Below are 22,248 nucleotides of genomic sequence, written 5' to 3' on the forward strand. Positions count from 1 at the left end.
CGGTTTGAGGTGATAATTCCAGACTTTTGTTCCCTGAGTTTCTGCCACTAAAACCAACAGAACAGAGTTGTTCCAGCCTGAGGGAGCAGAAATCTGCCAAAACAAGAAGAAATCAAGTAGAGCAACTTGATTTCTTCAACTTGAGCAGATACTTCACCAAATGTAGAAAACTCATATTCACTTTGTTTCATGCTCCTCTGCAACAAAATGAAAAAAATCCTCTTGAAGAAACTGATGAAAACCTTTTTATTCAGAAGTTTTCATATGAAGTCCTGCATTTTCAATTAGCTTTATAAATTGCTTTCATGACATTGCAAATATGTTCCTGCTTAAAATATATGTGAAAGTGTCTTCTCCACCACAAAAAACTTTGTTGCTTATAACTTAATGCTGCAATCAAATACGTGGGAATCATTTTCTCATATGGAGTGCCATCCGTTTCAAAAGTTACTTACACACATGTCCTTGAAGTACCAGCATATTCCAAATGGAAGAGGCAAAACTAGACAAGATGGTCGCGGCAGATAAAGCAGAAAGAGACCTGGTGATGAACTGACTGAAAGTTTTTGAGAGGTCGTTCTGTGTGTTTGACATGAGACAAAAAAGACCCTTAGAAATTAATTCTACTTTAAAATTAAAACAATCAAGTCCTGCTTCAGCAGGGCAGAAACCTGACTGTCTGCACAAGCCTGAATATTAATTGAAGTGACTGCTGAAAGGGCAAAACAGCTACTAACAGGATTATTCGGACTAGGTGGAATTTAACCAATTGATGGATTAGTTCCGACTTTGCCACCTGCTAGACAATTATCTGCAGAGTATCCCAATCAATACTAGAAATATAAGTTGATGCTGGAGGAATCTACTGAAACCACGACTGCGACTAAAAGCAGATCACAAAGGACAACAGTTTGTTTACATCTATCATTTTAATTTTAAAAATCTCCAAGTGTTGTGCAAACCAGCTAGGTATCTGTCCCCCCGAATTTACAAACAGAAGCTCCGAAGTGCAGGAAATCTGGGACTTGGCCACTTTCCATCAGCAGAGTTTGCACAAGAATCGGGGAGGGGGAAAGAGAAGGGGGTGAAATCCTGAAAATAATAGAAGTTTTTCCCTTGACTTTAATGGGGCCACACCTGATTCTCAGACCCCTGCTCTAACCATTACCCTACAGAGCATTCGCTGCAGCTGTTTTTTGTTTACACCAGAGCTGAAAAAGGAATTCTTCCTCATTAAAAAAGTTAGAAAGCAATTCTGTTAGTGTCAAGTCCCTGGGAACTTCGATCCTCGTTCAAGTAGCGTTCAGGGCATAACTGGATGCTTTCCAACTAACTCCTCTCCCAGGAGCAAAATGAGGCCAAAGGAAATGCTTTAATATCCATATGTTGCTACATGTCCATCTATACATTGTTTGGGTACTCACTACGTGGAATAACTTTTTTGTCTTAGCTACAGTTTGAAGTGCTGAATACAGCAGCACTGTCATAATAAAGTAATCATTGGTTGCATGAAGTAAAATAAAAATCAGTGGCAAACACTACCCACTATGAATAGAATAACAAAAGGTACATGGCAAGGCAGAGACAAACTTCAGAAGTCTCAAACAGAAAAGAGAAGATCAGTCAGCTGAGCAGTTTTCCCTGATTTTAATCCTCGGCAGCACTGCTCCATCCCCTCCACACCCTAGTGAGAAATCTGTAAGTCATCCTTATGGAGTGGTAAGCCACTCATTTACACTTGTCATAGTTTACAGGAGCTGATAGTCTTTCTTTTGCATTATGTGTACACTGAAACCTTACAGTCTTGTGTTCGGACCTGAAATAAGTCCCAAGAGAGGTAGGGTCAAGACACTTGCATCTCCCCAAAAGAACAGGCTGTTTGAAGGATTTTATGTGATGGGGGGACAGAGTGATCTTGTCTGATTATGGCTTGACATAGCACTAAGTGGCTCTAAGTTCAGGAGGTACTCGGTTTAAAATATAAATCCAGGTGTAGATTTATATACCCAAATGGCTAATATCAAGGGCATGGAGGGCACAGGACAAGAATCTCTAATAAAAAAAAAAAAAACAGAACAACAAAAAAACCCAAAACAACAACAACAACAACAACAAAAAAAGAAACAAAAAACCAACGTGAAGCATGGAAAACCAGAGTGATACATTTCTGGCAACGTGTTGTGACCTCCATAGACTTCCTCCTTCAGAGAAGCCAAAGACTAAGAAGACTAAGCCTAGTTGCATTTTCAAACTGCCACAGAAAACTGAGCAACCGGATCATGAAAAAGGACACATGCATAGTAATGTGCAGCCAACAGTCACTCCCCACTCTCCAGATGATTCATATTTTATGGTTAATAGTTTTTGTTAAGACCTGCATCAATTTTAGACTAATAAAGATACAATACAGTTGCTTTAGTTATTTGGCTAATTGCCAGACAACTTCTGAAGGGAGTATTTCTAAAGAGCTACAAGATGGAGCATTAGTAAGTTTTGTGGCTCAAGAGGTCTAACTTACTCAGAATGGGGGAACTGGAGTAGATGAGTTAACCCTATTTCATGTCCATCATTTGCTTCTCGCCACAGAGGTGCCTGGAGCATGTATTTTGAGTGTGAGAAAACTGAACCTCCATCAGCACTGTGACTTCCTTAAAAACACAGTATTATTTATTTTAACAGCCTGTTCTGTACAAAAGGGTTTGTCAAACTACAGCACTCATTCTTTGCCTATAAGGCATAACTGCCCAAGGCCCAAAATAGAGGGGAAAAAACCCCTCTATTGTTACTTATTTCTTTGTTTCCTGCAGTTAACAGTTTTCTTTTTGTGACGGTAGAAGTACAGTGATACATTCTGTAATGCTCACAGTCTTACAGCATTTAGACACCATCTAATATATGCAGAAATAGATCATATACCACATGAAAAAGGAGGAAACCTCTTCACTTTTTTTCCCCCAATAGATTAATTGCCTGAACAAAAAAGAGAAGGGGGGAGGGAGGGAGAAGAGAAAGAGACCAAAGAGTTTCCTCGAGCATAGATCTGGTACCATTTCACAAGCCTGTTCTTGGGAAAAAGCTTGATGAAACATATTAGTGTTGCATCATGCTTCAAAAGTGGTAACATTCAAGCTCAGGAGAATTCAAGTACTAAACACTTATCATGCCTAATTATTATTTTGTATCAGAAATAGTGTGGCCAGCAGGACTTGGGCAGCGATCATCCCCCTGTGCTCAGCACTGGGGAGGCCGCACCTCGAATCCTGTGTTCAGTGTTGGGCCCCTCACTACAAGAAGGGCACTGAGGTGCTGGAGCGTGGCCAGAGAAGGGCAACGAAGCTGGTGAAGGGTCTGGAGCACAAGGCTGGTGAGGAGGGGCTGAGGGAGCTGGGGGTGCTCAGCCTGGAGAAGAGGAGGCTGAGGGGAGACCTTATCGCTCTCTACAACTGCCTGAAAGGGGGCTGGAGCCAGGTGGGGGTCGGTCTCTTCTCCCAAGTAACAAGCGATAGGATGAGAGGAAACGGCCTCAAGTTGCATCAGGGGAAGTTTAGGTTGGATACTAGGAAAAATTTCTTCACCAAAAGGGCTGTCAAACATTGGACCAGGCTGTGCAGGGAAGTGGTGGAGTCCCCATCCCTGGAGGTATTTAAAAGCCGTGTAGATGTGGTGCTTCGGGACATGGTTTAGTGGTGGGCTTGGCAGTGCTCGGTTAACAGTTGAACTCAATGATCTTAAAGGTCTTTTCCAACCTAAACGATTCTATGATTATTTCCAGTTCAGTCAGCTGGACTGCAAATTACTTATCTTCAGATACCAGCTTCTCTCAAACTATCCTTGGTAATGCACGGAGCGTGGTACTTGTAAGCACAGTCGCTCCATGAGTGCTGGTTTTGCAGTATCCACTCACAGATGTAGCACGTTCATGCAAAAGTCCTCACAAATTAACCCAAAACGTCACAAATGCATCTGAGGAAGAGTTCTTTGGGAGCTCCTGTCATCAAGATAACCAAATCCATTGCACACAACCTCATGAGCAGTGCAGACATCTGTTAAGAATGACAATAATTTTTCCTAAGTCTTATAAAATGATAGCCACCTTTTATCTTTCAATAAGGGAAGATTCAGTCCCAGATTAAGTAATGTCAGCTGTGCACTGGGCCAGGTACGGGACGGTGGCATTTTGAGGTGAACAAGTTAAATGCAAACATGTTGTTGTGTAATAGTTACTTAGAGACACAGACGTAGGCATAGTATTCTGTTCTAACGCATCCGTAAGTATTGAGAATTGGAGGGAAAGTAAAGGCAAAGATGAACAATGCACATTCCAGATGGATTAAAAAAATAAAGTGAATCTGTATCACAGTTCCTTTGAATGAAGCCTTTCAAACCGCAAACTATTTTACAGATAACCATAAACATTTGGGAAACCCTTCATTTTTTTCCAGTTGCGTTTTGAGAAAAAGCCTACGCTAGCCTCAAAAGCGAGAGGACCCCCAACAAACCTGCTCAGCAGTCTGACACTTCATTTCTATTTATCCAAGATACAGAGGGCAGAAAACAACAGCTCAATGCTAACTTTGAGAGCACGCTGCCTCTTCTCCGGGAGGTTTCCAGCGTAACTTTAGGTGCAGGGGTTGTCTCCATGCCAGCACACACGACAGTAATAAACTGTTCACTTTACAAAATATTGTTGCAAGGCAGGATGTATGCTTAATAAACCATTTATGCCAGATTATTTTGTTAAACTCCTGGGATTTTTACACTGCTAAGACTTTCAATTTACTTCTGTCACTGTGTTCCTCCCCTTTTGGCTTGCTTTGGCTGTATGTACTGTGTTTTGCTCATCTTTGTGGAAGAGTGCTTTTCAGGGCTAGCCTCTATATTATTGCGATGGCCTTCAAGATACTCTCTGCCTTCTTTTGTTTTCTTATAAACTGCTCCACAAAGAGCTGAGAGATCTTAGTGTCTCTTAAAACATGACACTAGAATTCTGGTTAAGCTTGCCAAGATTCCTGTGTTAACAACCCTGGTTTATTCAGGTAGGTACAGATTTTTCCATGCCCCCGCCCCTTACACACTCTATTTATTTAGTTCTTTTATGCAGATTCCTGTACCTTTCACAATGGATTGTGACTCACTTCAAACCCTCTTTCTTTTTCCTTCCCCCTCTCCACACCACGGCTGACAATATTTACTCAGTTTCTTTAGAACCTCTAAAGAGCATGAATTCTAATGTTTGAAGTTGGATCATTTTTGATTAATTAAATATATATTATGGCGGTGCCAGCAGCATGACTATAATTAAAGCTGTATTGGATTTTTTTTTTTTTTTTAATCAAAAGCTCTGATTTTCAAGTGTTCGCTCACTCCTATATGTGCTTGCTCCCTCCCTCTCTCGCTCCTTGTCTCTCCTCTCCCCCCATCTGGGTTCGCTTCTGCACACGCGCTCACCCACCCATTATCTCTCACACCTGCACTCCCAATTGCTCACGTTCTGTGGCAAATCCTCCTCGCTTGTCAGAAGGGCAGGACGCGAAGGGCGTCCCTTCGAAAAACAGCCTGCGCCAGTCGCTTATCTGGTCTCCTCCCATCGCAGCCATAATGCAGCCCCAGGAGGGCAAAGCTAAAAGCCATGCCATGGAGAAAGGGGTTCATCTGAATACCTGGGCCAACTCCCCCCCGTCAAGGCAAGCTTCAGATACCTTAGCCCCTTAGAAAGACAACATGCCCACCACCAAACAAGCCCCTCCACAGGCAGTAAGTCCATGTTTCAGTGAACTAAAAGACACATCTAGGCTGTTTGAGATGTCACAAACAGTAATACGAAACACTAAGATGTGCCATTCTAACGTCTATGCCGTGGTGCTGCGGTGACACCCACGTTGCTCAGAGCCTATTTCCTTTCTCAAAGTGCTCCAAACAAGTCAAGCACAAAGCACTGAACACACGGTGTTACCCTTTACTCAAACGTATTCCTTGCCTCAACACCGCACAGCTTATCACAACCAACCGTTCTGGCTTCTGCAAAACTCAAGCAAAAATCCAGCAAGATTTTTGTTTTTTCAACATTTTATAGGGACAGAGAAAACATGTGACTGATGAAAGAAAAAGCAGAAAATCCTGGCACATCCTTAGCGTAATCCAAACAGCTCCTGTAAGCACATCCTAGAAAATGCAGCTCTCACAACACAGCTGAGACCTTGTGGCATGATCCATGCGAGAGGACGCTCATACAACCTCACCCAAGCACAAAGCTTTGCTGTTGTGGATGCAGCTGTGGGCCAGAGCCTGCGTCTCTAATGTCTCAGGTCACTCAAGGGACACCATCATTGTGAAACCAGGCCAATGATAACAGATTTTTAAAGTAATTTGAGATGCTACTAGTTCCCCAAACACAAAGGAGCTGTTTGACATTGTTGTCACATGCTCCTGTATTTTATAAAACTTTCCAAAAACCTTTCTGAACAGCATGACACAAAAGGAAGAGAATTAGGTACACAAAGGAAAGACTAAGGCAGGCCTGAAGCTCACTGTTGTAATGACTCCGTTTTGGACTGGAGAACTTCATGGAATGAAAAGCCTCAACTAAAGGGCTACGTTGTCAATCTGCAGCAACGTGGGCCCATATTTTCAGAAGAGACAACAGATAAATAATGACAAAAACCAAGCAAGAAGTACTTGTTTGCAAATAACCAGCATTTCTTTGGCACTGTACTTAATAGCTTGCCTGTCAGTTTGTTATTCAAATACAAAAAGTACTTTAAATATTGTCTTTCAAAATGTATAGCTTTCTGAATACTACAGTTATGAATCTAAACAGAAGCAACATTCTGGGCCCAGAGTATCAGATAATACCCTTTTATGATCTGAAAACTAGCTTAACTACGCATTTATAAATTACTCATTTCTGAGAGATCTACATCTCAGAAATAAAAATGCGATCTGCAAATTCCATTCAAATTTATTAGATAGAGGCATTTATTAGTGACCTTTACGTACCATCTTCTGTTGTCAGTTAATGAACAGAAGCACATAATTGTTCCGTACTTCAGAAGATAAAGCAAAGCAACAGTAGGAGATGCAAGATAGATACTGTAATAATGCATGCTAAATGAACATGCTTAACACTCGTAGAAATTTGTTTTCTGAAAAAAACAGTTCTGCAGATATTACAGTCAACAAATACTGCTAATAAAACAATAAAGCCTGCGCTGTCTCAGGAGGTTTAAAAAAAAAAAAAAAAGTGCATTATAAAAATAGCTATCATAAAAGTATGGGTAATGAACGAATCCAGGTATCCTACAATTTAAAAACAGTTGCAAGAAGGTAACATTTTATAGCACGTACTGGTAACAGTCTTGAAAAAATCCAAAAAAAATACTTAATAAACACAGGCAATATTTTGTTTAACAACTTTAGGTCACTAATAAATGCCTCTATCTAATAAATTTGAATGGAATTTGCAGATCGCATTTTTATTTCTGAAAAACCACAGTGAGCCTTTGACCAAAATGTAAATGGCCCAATGGCACTGAAGCCACGGCAAAGGGCGGTGCCCGGTTCTGCCCAGCAGAGGAATTTGGGCTCCATCCCACAAAGCTCCGTAAAAGTGGGGTTTGGAGGAGGCTGTGTGTGCAGTCTCTTTGATTTCAGAAATCACTCCTCTTGAGCGATTTCTCTCCCACATCTCTTGACTCTAACAGCATCCTGAAAAGTCCATCTCTATACTTAAAATCTGGGAGTTAACAGGACATTTTAATAATTAGTAAATAATTTTCATTTCTATTATTTCTTATTCCTTTGGGGGGAAAAATGTATCAGCTGCTTTAGCTTTGTCTGAAGTACAGTTACATTTTCAACACGTGGCAGAGATACTGACAACAATAGGAAGGACTCTGCAGGTATGTGTATATATACAAGCTATATAAATTTAAATTTACTTCAATGACAAGTTGACCCATTGAATGATTAAAGCTTCAGTAGTGAAACCGATAAGCAGTAGTTTATCTAAAGCTAGGTTATACAATATACCTGTATGAATGAAAGAGAATCTGCCGAAGCTTAATACACTTGAATTTGCAAATACCTTTCTCCTCTAGGATGAGCACCCAACCCTGTCACCTAAATGCAGATTTTCGTATTAACAGAAAGAGAAGATGATCTGTACCTATAAGTTACTAGGTTTCTGCCAAGTTAGTGCCTTCAATGGGTTTCCCAAAGGGTTAACGGGGTGACCTTGCAAAGGAAAAAAGAGGAAAAAGTGGCAAAAGGTGGAATGAGGAGAAAGAGAAACGGTACCCTTGGCCCAGGTGCCCTGAAGTTCTCCAACCGTTGCACACGGCACAGAGAGAGCAAGCTCTCGGGCACGAGTGCAAGCAACATCTAGGTCTACTTCCTCACCCCTAGCTTCCAGATTTTCAAATCTGTTTGCAGTTTACCTCAACCCCCCCAAAAATAGTTTCATTTAAAATGCTGCTATATGATTCTGTTCATATCCAACACACTCAAATACCCAGCAAAAAATCACAAGATTAACAGAACACAGTAAGCATATTCACTGTTTTCTATACAGGTTAAAAATGTATATATGTCCTTGCTTACAATCACTGACTGAATGCGGTTAGATGCACAGGAGTTATCAAATACATTTTTAAATTTTTTTTTTTTGAGAGAGAGAGAAACAGCAGCAAAGACAAAAAGCAGAAGAGCTTTCTATTCAGACAAAGCTGACTCCCTGAAGGTTAAATACCTGCTTGCTGGCAGCCACGGTTTCAAAATCTAAAATCCATTTCATATCAGATATTTCCTTTATTCACAATATTTCAATACTGATGACTCATGTAATTTTGATATATAACGGTTTTCTTTAAAGCCGACCTCCCTGAAAAATGATTACTTGGGAAGCCCAACTTTTATTAAAGAAAATATTGAGGCATAGCTTGGGATAGAAGAGCTTGAAGATATAATCCAAGTGCAGAGCTCTCAAAATCCAGAGTGCAAACAGAAAAAGCACGAGAGAAAAACCAAAACAAAAATAAACTCATGATTTTACAGGGCTTTGGTCTATCAATGGAACGAGAGTTTGTCAGCATTTTCTAAGGCAAACATTGCCAGTCACAAGCCACCAGAGCAACCACCAGCCACTCCATAATGCTACCCAGTAACTCATTTTCCTCTTTGGGAGTTTATAGCTTTTCCAGAAAATGGAAACAATTTTTTTCAGCTTGAATGCTCCCTGCAGTATGTTATTCTAAAGGCATATGTTAAATAGCAGCCAAACTTGCACAAACCTCAACTAAGATTGTATTTTGCAACGCTTTTTTTTGTGAGTTCACATATTTTTCAGGAAAAACACAGTGCTTCAAATTGTATCACTACAGAGGCAGCTAATCCTTCCCAGATCCAACCACTACATATACCACATTGAAATGTTGTGGCTGACTAAGCCCATTATAAATTTAAAGCCTTGCTTTAAAAGGGGAAAGAGGTAAGACTGCATGGATAATTCTGAAGTGCTTTATAAATGCTGTTGAAACAGGAAACCCATTTTACGGATGAAGTACAGATGTTAGCTAAGTCGTATGTGGACATTCAAAGACATCTTTTGTACGAGAGCCGAGAATTGAAATCAAGTCATCTAAGCTGGTAGTTTTTGCCCAGTTGCAATGTCTTCATTTTACAAGATCCCTTTTTCCTGATTACTCACCTCTTGTGCAAAGGACTCTGCTTTCTTCCGCAGGTTCTTTTCCAGTTCAAAGTTTACATGAAGTTCTTCATATTCCTCTACTGCCAGCACAGACACTGTTTATAAGAATAAAAGAAGATCAGAAGTAAAAGCGGAATGGATTAAAATAAAAAGAAACTACTGATAGATTTACCCAGATAAGCTGTTATTTCCCAGTACCATGAATCCTTGAATGAAGGTGTAACCTAGTTTTACACTTCCATATACAGTCCGCCTCGCAATATCTGTCCTGTTTGCTCTAAACCTCACTATATATATGCACAATTACTGATCTTCTGAATAGAGTAATACTCCTCCTGCCCAGACTCAAAATCTCCAGTAACAGGCATCATGTAGCACAGATCCTATTTTGCCTCTTTGGGTGTAAGCTACCACAGCCTCAAGAGAGCCTTGCTGAATCTATCAAAGATTACGATGTTATTTTGGAGGCACCTGTATTTGCCTACCTGGTTTGAGTGAGGCTCGATGTGTTCCTTTACAACAGAGATTTACAGAAGCCTCAAGAAGAAAGCAGTGCAATTTTATGTTGCCTGTATTTAAACTGTGCTCACAAAAGCGAGGCATGTATGGGTGGCTGAAGTGACCCATGGGGCATGCTTCCCCAAATCGTTCTGAACAGGCCTCAGTCCAGGACAGCAAGCATCATTTGTAAGTGTTCAAGTATCATTTATTCTTAACATGTGTCAGTGACCACTTGCATTCTCTTGATAAGCTTTAGTTCTTACTGGCTGAATACTAGTATGCAGGGTGATGACATCGGATTTTTAACACTGTTCTACACAAGTTCCTTGCTTTTTTGGAGACCAGCATAAGTTTTTAAAGTTACGTACAGTAGGAGGTATGTCAGACAGTGGGATACACATCCCAGCTCACCCGACTCTCAAAATTATGTTAACTAAAAAAAAAAAAAAAACAACAAACCAAACCAAAAACCACAAAAAACCAACAAACAACCCACATGCTTAGAAAGATTTAAGCTAAATTCAGCAACTCTGACTGAAACGTATTGATTACACAGCTCCAAGACAGTGTCGCATAGACACAGAATATAGTAGGTACTGAATAGCTACTTTGGTAGCTCATTTGAAGTATAAAAAAAAAAAAAAAAAAATCTTGCTTTATGTTGCCTGTGCATTAGGACCTAGCCTGGTATAACTCCTCTTTCCTTGAAAACAGGCAAATGTGAAACAAGGGGTTGTTCTTTTGATCGTGCTTTGAAAAAAGAAAACATTTCAGAAACTTTTCACCTGCCACACTATCCCATCAAAAGCTTCTTCAAGCTGATCTGTCTAATCAGCCTATCTGAAATTTGGTGGTTTAAGAGTCTTCGAGTACTGCCTGTCATAGGCTTAAGCAATGCAGACCCATGGAAGAGGTAAGAGATGAACGCTTGGTGGAAGCTTACAGGATATGCTACCATATCTTGGCCAGACCTGTTGTCTTCCACTTCAGAAAAATGTGAAACAGCCAACGAGACTTTTAACCAAACAATTTTTAATTTTACAAGGCTAAATAAGCAAGAAGAGAAAAGGGCACAGTAATCCAAAGCACTAAAACCTTCCCTCTCCCCTCTAAACTTCTTTTGGGTCAACTATCTCTCATGTGGAAGCACTCACCTTTATTAAGCAACAGCTTTCCTTTCCTGAGCCGTATCTCTTTTTAGACTTTCCCTGCCCTGGTTTTACCTCTCATCTCCTTCCAGTAAAGGAAGGTCCCTGCTTTCCTTCCATAACTTGGAAATCCTATTTACCTCATTCCCAGCATTCCTGCCTTTTCCTCATCAGCCTCTGAACATAACACAAGTTGATCCCAAGTCTTTAGATACTCAAAATTATTAGCTGTGTCCCAACTAAAAGGAAGGCTGATGTAATGATGTAGTCTCCTGGAAATCACAGATTAAGGTTCAAACTCCATCTCTGTGAAGGACTGCCTTCCTGCCCTAGTTTGCCACTTGTGCCACAAGGCAAAACATTTTCCTATTCTCACATTCAACCTGCTATTTACACTGTCACATTTTCCTGGAGTAGAGATACCTCGAATAGTCCATGTGTTTATGCAGTGCCTGCAGCAACGAGGCCAAGTGTCAGATCTGGACCACAGTCACTGTTCTGTAACCTATTCTTTGTACAACATAAAAGCTCTGAAGCTTCTGCAAAGGATGTAGCAAACTGTTAGAGAACCTGCTGAGACCACACACCTCTATTACATTTCTCCAACAGTTTTTGCTGCTTATTAACTTCTGTTGTCAAAACAGCCTTTTCTTCCTTCACTTTATTCACCTAGAAAAGTATAAAGAACAAATCAAAAATAAGAGTATTTTAGTTAGTGGCATAAGGCATATAGCAAGACATAATGCAAGCAATATTTTGCTTTCAGTAATTCTGTTTCTTAGGTTTGGCTTGATCTTAAGGTTTCCAGTGGGATGGAAAGCATTTTTACCTCAACTTACAGACCCCATAACATTAAAGGGTTGTGAACGAATCCTTCACATGGGGCTCCCATGGCCCATTCACATGGCACGTACCAGTCACAGCTGCAAATACAGCATCTTTGGAACCTTTCAGGATGAGCACTTGGTTGAAAAGTTACTAGCTTGCCCTTGACTGTTTGCATTTTAATATAGTCAGGCTGCTGTTTTGGTTTTTTTCCTGGGCTCTGTTTATTGTCCAAAAGCTGTCAGCTGTGTCTTTCTGAATCCAAGTGTTGCACAGACAGGAAGAGCCACTAAGTCCTGATTTGCATCAGTACATGGCTTATCCAGTTTTCAAGCAGGAACGAAACTCTGCTGGCTCAAAATGCCAATTTGCTGGTCTAATTACCATGACAGGGCACTGCCAATAGCTAAACTCAAGGATATGCTCAATGAAGTAGCACCAGTGATTAAACCGGACATTCTCCAAAAGTATTTCTTGCACATCCACAGGTTTAAGGAAACCCAAAAAAACCCCACAGGCTGCAATGGGTGAGGGGCCATCAGGAAGGGGAGATGAGAGTAATAAAATGGGCATTAGAACAGATCATGAAAAATCATGTGCCAGCAACAGCAGCAGACTGGACTCTGATGTAGAAGACCCCTTCTAGGTGCATGCCCTAAGCGCTCCATCATACGGGCAGGCTGGCAGGACTTGCGATTAGATAGTATTCAATTAACTTCACAACTGAGCGTTTTTAGCAAAATTAGATACAAAAAGTACTGACTACACGCTAACGTGGTCTCGCCTTCCATGGTACAATACATACTTCTTCAATTACTTCTACAAGTTTGCACCTCAGGTTTTCCAGTTCAATGGTTAAGGTCTTCTTTTCCTCATGAACAGATATGATTTGATCTCGCAGCTCTACAGTTTGAGGAAGGAAATGAAAAATATATTTTATTCTTGGAAGAAAACAACAAAGGAAATGTCATAGCAATGCAAGTACAATTGAGTATGAAACACCTTAACTGCATACAAAGCGTCAGCTGCATTCAAGGAACATCCTCAATAATTTAGGAACGTCACATAAGTGTCAAGTAACAGTTCTATAACTGGGCCACAGTTTCAGGTTTACTCGGTTGAGGTAAGCTGCCTTGTTCAGTACCGCTGTCTTTATTTGCCTTCTGAATGATTCATTTCCTGCTATAACAGGGCCAGTCCTGACACCGCAGAGTAGCCTCAGACCTACTCAGGAGACGGCCACATCCCAGAGTCTCTCGTACGGAGGTAGCAGAAAGCAATTTTTAATAGGCCTCCTTTAAAACAAATTAATGCACTTCAATTCTTTTTGGATCATGAGTTCTTGTCACAAGGGAAATAAACAAAACAACAGGCAATTAATACTTGGGAGGTTTTCACTGAAGAAATTGTCCTGAACAGCTGCCAATTTATAGTCTTTGTAACATTATGTGAACAGAGTCAGAATATAACCTTTACTGATGAAGAGCTAATGCTTGTAATTTTCCCCTCAGAATTTTTGTTCCTTAATTATCAAAATATGAAATAAATTAAATTCACAATGGAATAAAACATTTGATTATAATCACTTCTTAACAGGAGATCAGTTTGCATACATAATATATCAAGGTTTAGGTTAACATAACACCACAAAAATATAAATTTATTGATATATATTAGCTTTCAGTAAGTGCTCTCATTCCCCACCTGCTTCCAGTATTTCATAGCACTGCTGTTTGTTGAATACCAGCCACGAGTTGAGAAAATTGTTGCTAATCAATTGCAGACGATGCTGACATGCTGGATGTCACTCTGTTCGGTCTCACATCTTGAAAATGTTGATTCTACCCCAGCCCCCCCCTCCCAGTTCAGGAGCCTCAGATTTATTCTCCTCCAAATTAAAGGCACACAGTAAATAGAAAGACCTGTTTTCCCAGAAGATTCTTCAACCAAATTGTCTGTTTCACTGCTTTCCAGTGAAATTAATGGGGAAAAAAGTCTCACTGAAATTTGTGGTAACTGGATTAAGTCAGGTCTTACAATCCATATATCAACCTCATTATCCAGAGAAGAAAGCGTATGCATATACCTAAATCTTTATAAATATGTACAAGAAATATTTCTTTTCAGATATGGGGTGTGCACTAAACTGCTTGACCAACACAGTTGAGTTTTTAGTTCTTGTTATATCCAAAAGGACAGTTAAAAAGAAAACCCAAAACCTATAAATGAATTTCAGGTACTGCTCTGAGACCACTCTACACTTCCATTAGGAACTACGGCTTTACTATCACCTTTCCCTAATGTATGAGAGAGCAAAAAAAGAGGAAGGTATCTGAGAGACCAAATTTTATCCCTTTAATAAATGAGAGGGTGTTAATCAGAGAGCCTCAGACTGTACTACCTTATTTGTATATCCTTACAGAAAACCAGTGGGAGGGAAGGAATCATTCTAAGAAACATACAATATTTTCTTGAATGGTGAGAAGGCTAAAAGACTTCCAAGATCCCTAACACAAAACACAAATGTTTGGAATCATAAACATGCACAGAAGAGCACATTTCACCTTGGGCAACACCACAAAGCATTAAGGGGAGTTTTGAAAATACCTCTTTCATTCTGGAGAAGAGGAGGCTGAGGGGAGACCTTATCGCTCTCTACAACTGCCTGAAAGGGGGCTGGAGCCAGGTGGGGGTCGGTCTCTTCTCCCAAGTAACAAGTGACAGGACGAGAGGAAACGGCCTCAAGCTGCGCCAGGGAAAGTTTAGGTTGGATATTAGGAAAAACTTCTTTACTGAAAGGGCTGTCAGGCATTGGAACAGGCTGCCCAGGGAAGTGGTCGAGTCTCCATCCCTGGAGGTATTTAAAAGACGGGTAGACGTGGTGCTTGAGGACATGGTTTAGTGGTGGACTTGGCAGTGACAGGTTAACGGTTGGACTTGATGATCTTAAGGGTCTTTTCCAACCTTAACGATTTTATGATTCTATGATATGGTCTTTCACGTAACAGTTAACCCAAGATGTAACTTCAGATTTTTCCCTGAAGACAAACGCCATGCAGCTTGGCTTAGGCTAGGGACACAGCCCTGATTCTGCCTTTCAGTACGTGTTGTCAGATCACTCTGCTACCATACACACACATGCTTCTCTCAAGGCACAGCGATGGAATATCTTATCCTATAGCAAATGGGATGCCAATGCTTTCAAAAATACTCAGCACTTGTAAAAGTAAGGTCATTAACATTTAATAATAAGGCCAGAGAGAGGAGCAGAAGCCAGGAGTTCTAAATCCTTTACAACATGACGCACTTTGTTCCTTAATGAATTCTTCAAGACAGAAAGCATATGCATCAAAGCCTTTCTAAAATATTTCTCTAATTTCACTCTGCTACCCTCCTAACCACATTCTCCTTTGATCTGCAGCCAGTCTTCACTCTCTTCAAAGGTATCCTTGACACCTCTCTCCAATAAAAGACAGGAGGAACTTCAGAGTCTTATTTCCAATTCAGATGGGTTGCATGGTGTAGATCACACTGTTCTCTGCCTCTCATCCTACATCTATAGGATGGAAAACTGCTTATTATAGAAGGGTACTATGACATTTTATTTCTTGGGTGAGACTTTTTTTAAAGCATTTTTACAACACTCATTCTTTTTTCTCAGTGATACTTCGTACCACTTCACTGAGGCTGCTGCATTCAAACACAAAACAATTAACAAGGTCAGGCTGAAAGTTCAGGACAGCTGTACTTAGACATCGTTTGCTATTGTCATTTACTATCAGAAAAAAGTGAAAGCTTTTTTTATAAAAGTGAACCACTTAATTTCTTTCTCTATCACCAAATGCAGAATGTTGGCATTCCCCTTTTTTGGAATGCCTACTGAATCATGACGACTTCATCACAGAGTTAGACGAGAAAGGAAAACAGATTTTGGATTACAAAAATACAAACTGCCGTTCAAAAAAGAACCAGAAATTTCTTAATAAAGCATAGATTTCTCTTATCAATGTATTTCCATGTTCCCAAGCTTTGCTGTTTTACCCAGTACAACTGTCCCTTTTTAAGCTGCTGTTTGGTAATAACTCTGGAACACAAACAAAGTTTGTGCATACAAAGGTACATAATGGAAACAGAAATGGAGAGTCCTGCTTACAAGCTTTGAAACAGTAACATTGCAGTGGAAGCGATACCAAGGTGACCTTGCCCTTCTGCTTAACTTTCACTTTGTTAAGGATCTGAGGAAATATTTCTTTTACCGACTCAGTAACACTGAACTCTCTTAGCGGTGCAGATCTCATTTTCCTATTGCATTGTAACTGACTTCGCAGGCTGTATATACACCATAGGCATTACACAGTATCACTACAAGCCCACCAAGTTCTTACAGCCTTTCCTGGAAATCCTTTGATGACCACTCTCAGAAGCATGACTCGGAGCCAGACGGATCTCTGGTCCAAACCAATACTGCCATTCTTGAGACAACTTTCGCCTTGTGTGGTGGTGTAGGCTCAGCAACAACGCTCACCTTTTATTTGCTGCTGACAATGCATAGAATTGCATGATCCAGAGTTAGCTTCTGTATCTGTGGATGAATCGTCTTCGTCAATGTTAATCTCTTCAGTGATAATTTCTGGGCCCAGTTTTGCCATATAAAGCATACTAATTCTTTTCAAGGTTTTATTTTCTTTGTTCAGCTGAAAGTTGAGAAGTACAAACAGTAAGAAGCTAGTTAGTCTGTCTTTAAGCTGCTGTGCAAGGAAAAAAAAAAAAGCCAACTGTATTTTTTTTCCTCCCTTATCATTAAAAGATCTATCAAACAAAGAAGACAAAGTGACATTATATTAAATGCTCCATCCAACATTGAAATGGTCTGAAGATGGGAAGCTTGTCCTCTATCTCCTCTGAGGAGGCTTGAATTCAACATGATGCTTCATCCATGCCCTTCTTTCCTCTCTGGTACTTCTGACTAATAAATACCCTGTGTAGGTTCAAATCAAATCAAACCAACTATCAAGCTTACTTAATGCTATGCATTCTTTGTGATAACTGCTTCAGCTCCTTCCCTTAAGCACGTACCAGTATCAACAGGAGCCCTAACCGAATGACCTAAAGAAGGGCCTGTGTTCCTGAAAGCTCGTCTGGTTTTGCCAGCTATATCAATTGGTCAAACTGAAACTGTTACCTCCTCCTATGGCCTTATTTTGCTTATACACTACAAACACCACAACTACAATACTCCCAGTCACGGCAGAATTACCTCAAAATTCTTTTGAATTATGTGCAATTCTCAGGAATTATTACTGTAGAGTCAATATACATAAGATGAAAGCCATATCATAAACCAATTCTTTATGGGTCAAACCACAAGCCAAAAACCACTCTGGGCTGGATGCCGAAACATGTGCCTGGCTGGTGGATGATACAGAAGAGGTTCTGTAACGCATCTCCGTCTTGACCAAGGTGCCAGGAAAAACTGAACAACAGGGACTGCTGCAAATGTTTCACTCTTACCATTTCTTTTGCTGGCCTGCATCTAGACACCCCGTGCCAGCAGCTCTCAGCAAGCTCAGCACAGTCTCGGGGGTGTTCAGGCATACGTTGGGGTGACTGCCCACCCACCAGCCAAGCATTCCCTGCATTCAGGTCTAAGAATGAGGCTCAGTTTTCTACTATGACGTACAACAGGTTGAAGTCAACATGCATTTCAGAAGCCCAATATTTACCTGAAAATAAAACGCATACTGAACCTGCAGTTTCACCATAGGCTGACCCTGAAGTTTTACCTAAGCAATCATCTTTGATCCCCCCTGTCCTCAGCCCCCCAACCACAGGAGATTTACTCAAGAACGTCTTCATCTCATTCCCAAAGAATGAAACTGAGCAAGTGGGAAGGGTGGTGTAAGGTACCTTATTTAGTCAGCTCACAGCAACAAACAAATCAGCTTTGACAAAGCAGCCCCATGGGGTAAAGCTAGTCTTTGAACTGCCCCTGTACGTGCATTACAGGAAAAGTGCATAGACGAAGAAAAGTTGCATAAATACATTCATTTTCTTACTTATATGCTGATTGCCTATCTTATGAATTCTAATATAGTGTCATTATGCAAACAATTAAGTAAATACCTCCAGAAAGTACATTGCTAATGCATCTAAATTAAAGTGATTTCTTGCTGGTGTGAATTTTACCATATCTAAGGATGTACTTTGGGCAGGGGATGGGGAGGGGGGGGAAAAAAAAAAAAAAAAAAAAAAAAGGCAGTCAGCATTGCTAATGAAATTTGGTTCAAAATTGCTGTAATCCATTTTCTGATGAAGTGGCTCAGATGCATTTTACACAACCAAAAATATATAACAGAGAGATAAAAACATTCTTTAATAATAATGCACTTCTGATGAGATGGAATATAGAAAATTACACACTTGCTAAATTCATCAGACTAGACGCAATCAACAGAGCAGCGGAGGTCACCTTTCCCCTGCCCTCGCTTTGCTTTCATAAACAATCACTTGAAATGTAATGCAGTGGTTGACTTTTTCCATTCGATTTAGACACCGAAATGCTCATTATTGTTTTATATCTCACACGGGACAGTTCTAAGATTTGTTTTCCATTTAACCTAAATGTTCATAAAAACTAGATACCAAGATGCTGGTCCATGACTTACTGTTCCAAAACAGAAACTAAATTAAAACAGGTATTTTTTTTCTTCAAAGGAAGGAATTCTATTTTGCATCTCACATATGGCTTATAGTTTTTGCCACTTCAAAACAATTTCACAGATCTGTAAGATTATACGAAAACATATATGGGACATGTATACAATCTCAAGGTAAAACAATAAAAATAAAAAAGAAATCGGATGAAACAGAATCACCATAAATCTTCTCACCTTAGAAGCCAAAGCCTCAGCACTTTCACGGCACGTCTTCTCAATTTCAAGATGGTTCTGAATACAGTTTACTTCCTCAATAACCATGTGAGAAACTAGGGGAAGCATTTAAAAATTAGTCAGTATTTTCCTGCATTTGACACATGCATCCCATGATCAGAAATATTACATCTTTTTCTATTAACTTTCTATGTAAGTATTTCAAATACAGGGAAGTACGTACTTAGATAATCTCCATGGATAGAAACTGTTCAGAACATTGAATATCCAGTTCATTGCTTTAAGCAACCCTCTCAAGCCACGTCTGCAGCATTAGAGGGGGAACTGGAGAACTGAGCATAAACTTCTGGAAGTAGAAGGCCAGCAGGAGCCCCCCTGACCATCGTCATTCACCATCTTTATTTCATTAACACTTGAGGAATCAGAGTCAGACCGCTAGGATTGTCCCTTCAGATTGCTATCGTAATCCCCTTGAAAATTTGGTACGGACGCCGTTTTCAGAAGACTGGAACGTCGATATTTTTAAACAGCAAGATTAACTCAGGTGTCTTACAAAGATTATTTTCACCTTCCGGTCTTCAGGTTTACATGGTGTTCTAAGTATCATCACACTTGCTAAACACACTGTACAAGAAGAGCTGCAGGATGGACATATAGAACAGGCCTGGGGCAAGTTTACTAGGAAATGGAGAAAGGAGTTAAGCGACCAAAGCCTCTATATTTGTAGTGCCTCCTACAGCACATACCACCAAAGTCAAATCATTAGCACAGCACAGTTCCTTCTTCTGGTTCTGCCCCATCAGCTTCGATGCTAGCTGCAGTAGCTGGGATACACCCTGATGGATGCAATCCTGATGGAAACTCAACACTGCCTGCACTGCCCGATTTCTGACAACCTCAGCTGACCAACCCAAGTTCTGTATTACTATATGGCTGTAACAGCTGAACTGTTTCGTATTTGAAGTCCCTCTGTGCTCGAGCATGCCCTAAAATACACCCTGCCTTCACAGTCCTACACAGATTCAGACACCAGCACACACACGTGGACACACACAATCTTCCATGACACCAGGGCCGAGCGTGAGCTGCCTGACTGCACCTGAAATACATGTCTGTGCCACCGCATTTGATGTCACAGCTGGAAGACCAAGAGACACATCTGTCCTTTGCACTTACAGGATGCTTATTACTACAGTGGGTACATATCACTATATTGAAAATACACAATATTCCGAGAGTGACCAAAAAAAGTTATGGAACAAATCTTATTTTGTAACACAGGATACCAATGTGAGTTAGAGGACATTTAAAAGCACAGATGCATTTTGGCTCGCAATTCCTCTCAGCTTCCAGCAGCACAAAGGTACTTAACTGGTGTTGAAAGTCATCTTCTAAGTGACAAGTCACACAGGGGATCTGGAGCAAAGCAGGAAAGCCAACACCAGTTTCCCGTTTCTCAGGTTAGCACCTTGCCCATTGACACAACCCCTCCTTGGCTCCTGGCACCCTTATTCCTCCTAGGCAGCAGCCTGGACCCTAATTCTGCAAGTCATTTCACGGTGCAGATTCCTTTTCAGCCCAGTGTCAGGATTTCAATGTGCAGAAAGGACTATTCGTAGCAGAACAATACTCTGGAGCAAGAACAAGGCTGGAAGAATACAGTGTAAATACGGAGGACTTTTTCTAGTATCTCCATCTGTTTTCATGAAGATAAGCTTTAAAAACTAGCGATTTCATACCACTGGGTAGAAAGTCCCACCTGCCCTCTTCCCAGACTTTTGCCTAAAAACTGAGGAGAGATACTTAAGTTCTCTTTGATACCCAGAGGTCATCTTAATGACTACTAACAGGACTTTAGGATAGGAAAAAGCAGGCTGTTAGCAAGTGTTATTTATGCAGCTTTATTAATACTTAGTCAATATTAACTAATGTTTTCGTTAATAATATAGGAAACCAGCAATACACTAGGGTTTGCTGTCAAATCAGTAGCTGCACACAAGAAACAAGTTCTACAAAATACGAGCAGCCAAAAAAAAGAGCAGGGCAGAGTACTGGGAAATCTTGGCCTAAAAACGATATCCACATGAAGTCTTCTAACAGCAGAGCAACCACACCTCTTTCTTTGGTTGTCGTTTTATTTCCATTTTTTCTGGCTTTGGGGAAATTATCTGCTCCAAGCGTGCCGTACCAGCTGCTACATTTAATTTGAGAGAGGAAAAGCTTCAGGTAGTACATGTCCATCTCTCTTCTCTTTTTATTCTACCTAGCTCTGGGAATTTGGAGTAATGAAATGCTTCAGACAGGATGAGGGAGCAGTGAAGATTCAGAGCTGCTCCCATTTTACAGACAGGAATCTAATGGCCTCAAGCAAGGCTAAAGTTGGGAAACAAGGATTGGGCTCACATGGCAGAACTAGGGATTACTCTTGGTTCATTTAAACTTAATTAACCTGCAATTATGATTAACTCAGGGGGAAAAAAATCTTTCCAAATTAAATACAAAAATATATTATTTCCTAAGTCTGTCCAAAGTTCTTATTATGTCAATATTAAAATTCATAAAGCAGCACTAAGTGGCCTGAAACATCTCTAACCTTGACAGTTTTTTTCAGGGGTAATAATAATCCGCAGCAAATGCAGGCCAACCAAAAACCACTTAACTAATTAGTAGTTGCAGTCACCGAGAAAACATGAATCAACACTGTTATTACAAGTGGCACATTTGAGTGGCATCTAATTATGACTTGATGAGCACGATACTTGCATTATCAACATTACTACTGCATCCCATCAGGGACTAAAAGCCGCTGATGGCATTGACTGCGAGAAACTCCCACTCAATGGTACTGCAGCACCCAACAATCTCCTTGGCAGGGGCACCCTCACTAAATGACATGTTAAGCATAATTACTGGTAGACATTGTAAATAAACAGGATTGGAAGTGAAAATTGTACCAAGTGCATAAGACACAATCTGACACATTGGAAGTGGCAGCCTTAATTGAGAGTTTCTTTGACTGCTCAAGATCATTTCAACTGCATTTCTCGGAGGACAGTGATTATAACTGTGGAGACAGACGGCATAATGGTATCAGCACTGCTGACAGAGCAGTGAATTAAATTGTATCTGCTGTTGTGTGAAAGCCTTGATGAGAGGTACAGATCCTTAGTGGTCTTATCAT

At 40.4% G+C, this 22,248-nt stretch overlaps 1 protein-coding gene across 4 annotated transcripts in view; it reads right to left on the reverse strand.

Moving 5' to 3' along the window:
* Window positions 1-22,248, reverse strand: part of SHTN1 (shootin 1) — a 68,537-nt gene that overhangs the window by 27,294 nt on the left and 18,995 nt on the right. For all 4 annotated transcript variants that reach the window (XM_087765150.1, XM_087765153.1, XM_087765152.1 and 1 more), the window contains 5 exons: window positions 19,068-19,162; window positions 16,703-16,871; window positions 12,983-13,080; window positions 11,940-12,021; window positions 9,704-9,798 (listed from right to left, as the gene is read on the reverse strand). In XM_087765150.1, the coding sequence (XP_087621276.1) occupies window positions 9,704-9,798; window positions 11,940-12,021; window positions 12,983-13,080; window positions 16,703-16,871; window positions 19,068-19,162 (539 nt within the window). The remainder of the gene's footprint in view (window positions 1-9,703; window positions 9,799-11,939; window positions 12,022-12,982; window positions 13,081-16,702; window positions 16,872-19,067; window positions 19,163-22,248) is intronic.

The sequence above is a fragment of the Nipponia nippon genome, unplaced genomic scaffold, assembly GCF_047370975.1.
Source record: "Nipponia nippon isolate SJK-2023a ecotype South Korea unplaced genomic scaffold, ASM4737097v1 scaffold_3, whole genome shotgun sequence".
Taxonomy (NCBI): Eukaryota; Metazoa; Chordata; class Aves; order Pelecaniformes; family Threskiornithidae; genus Nipponia; species Nipponia nippon.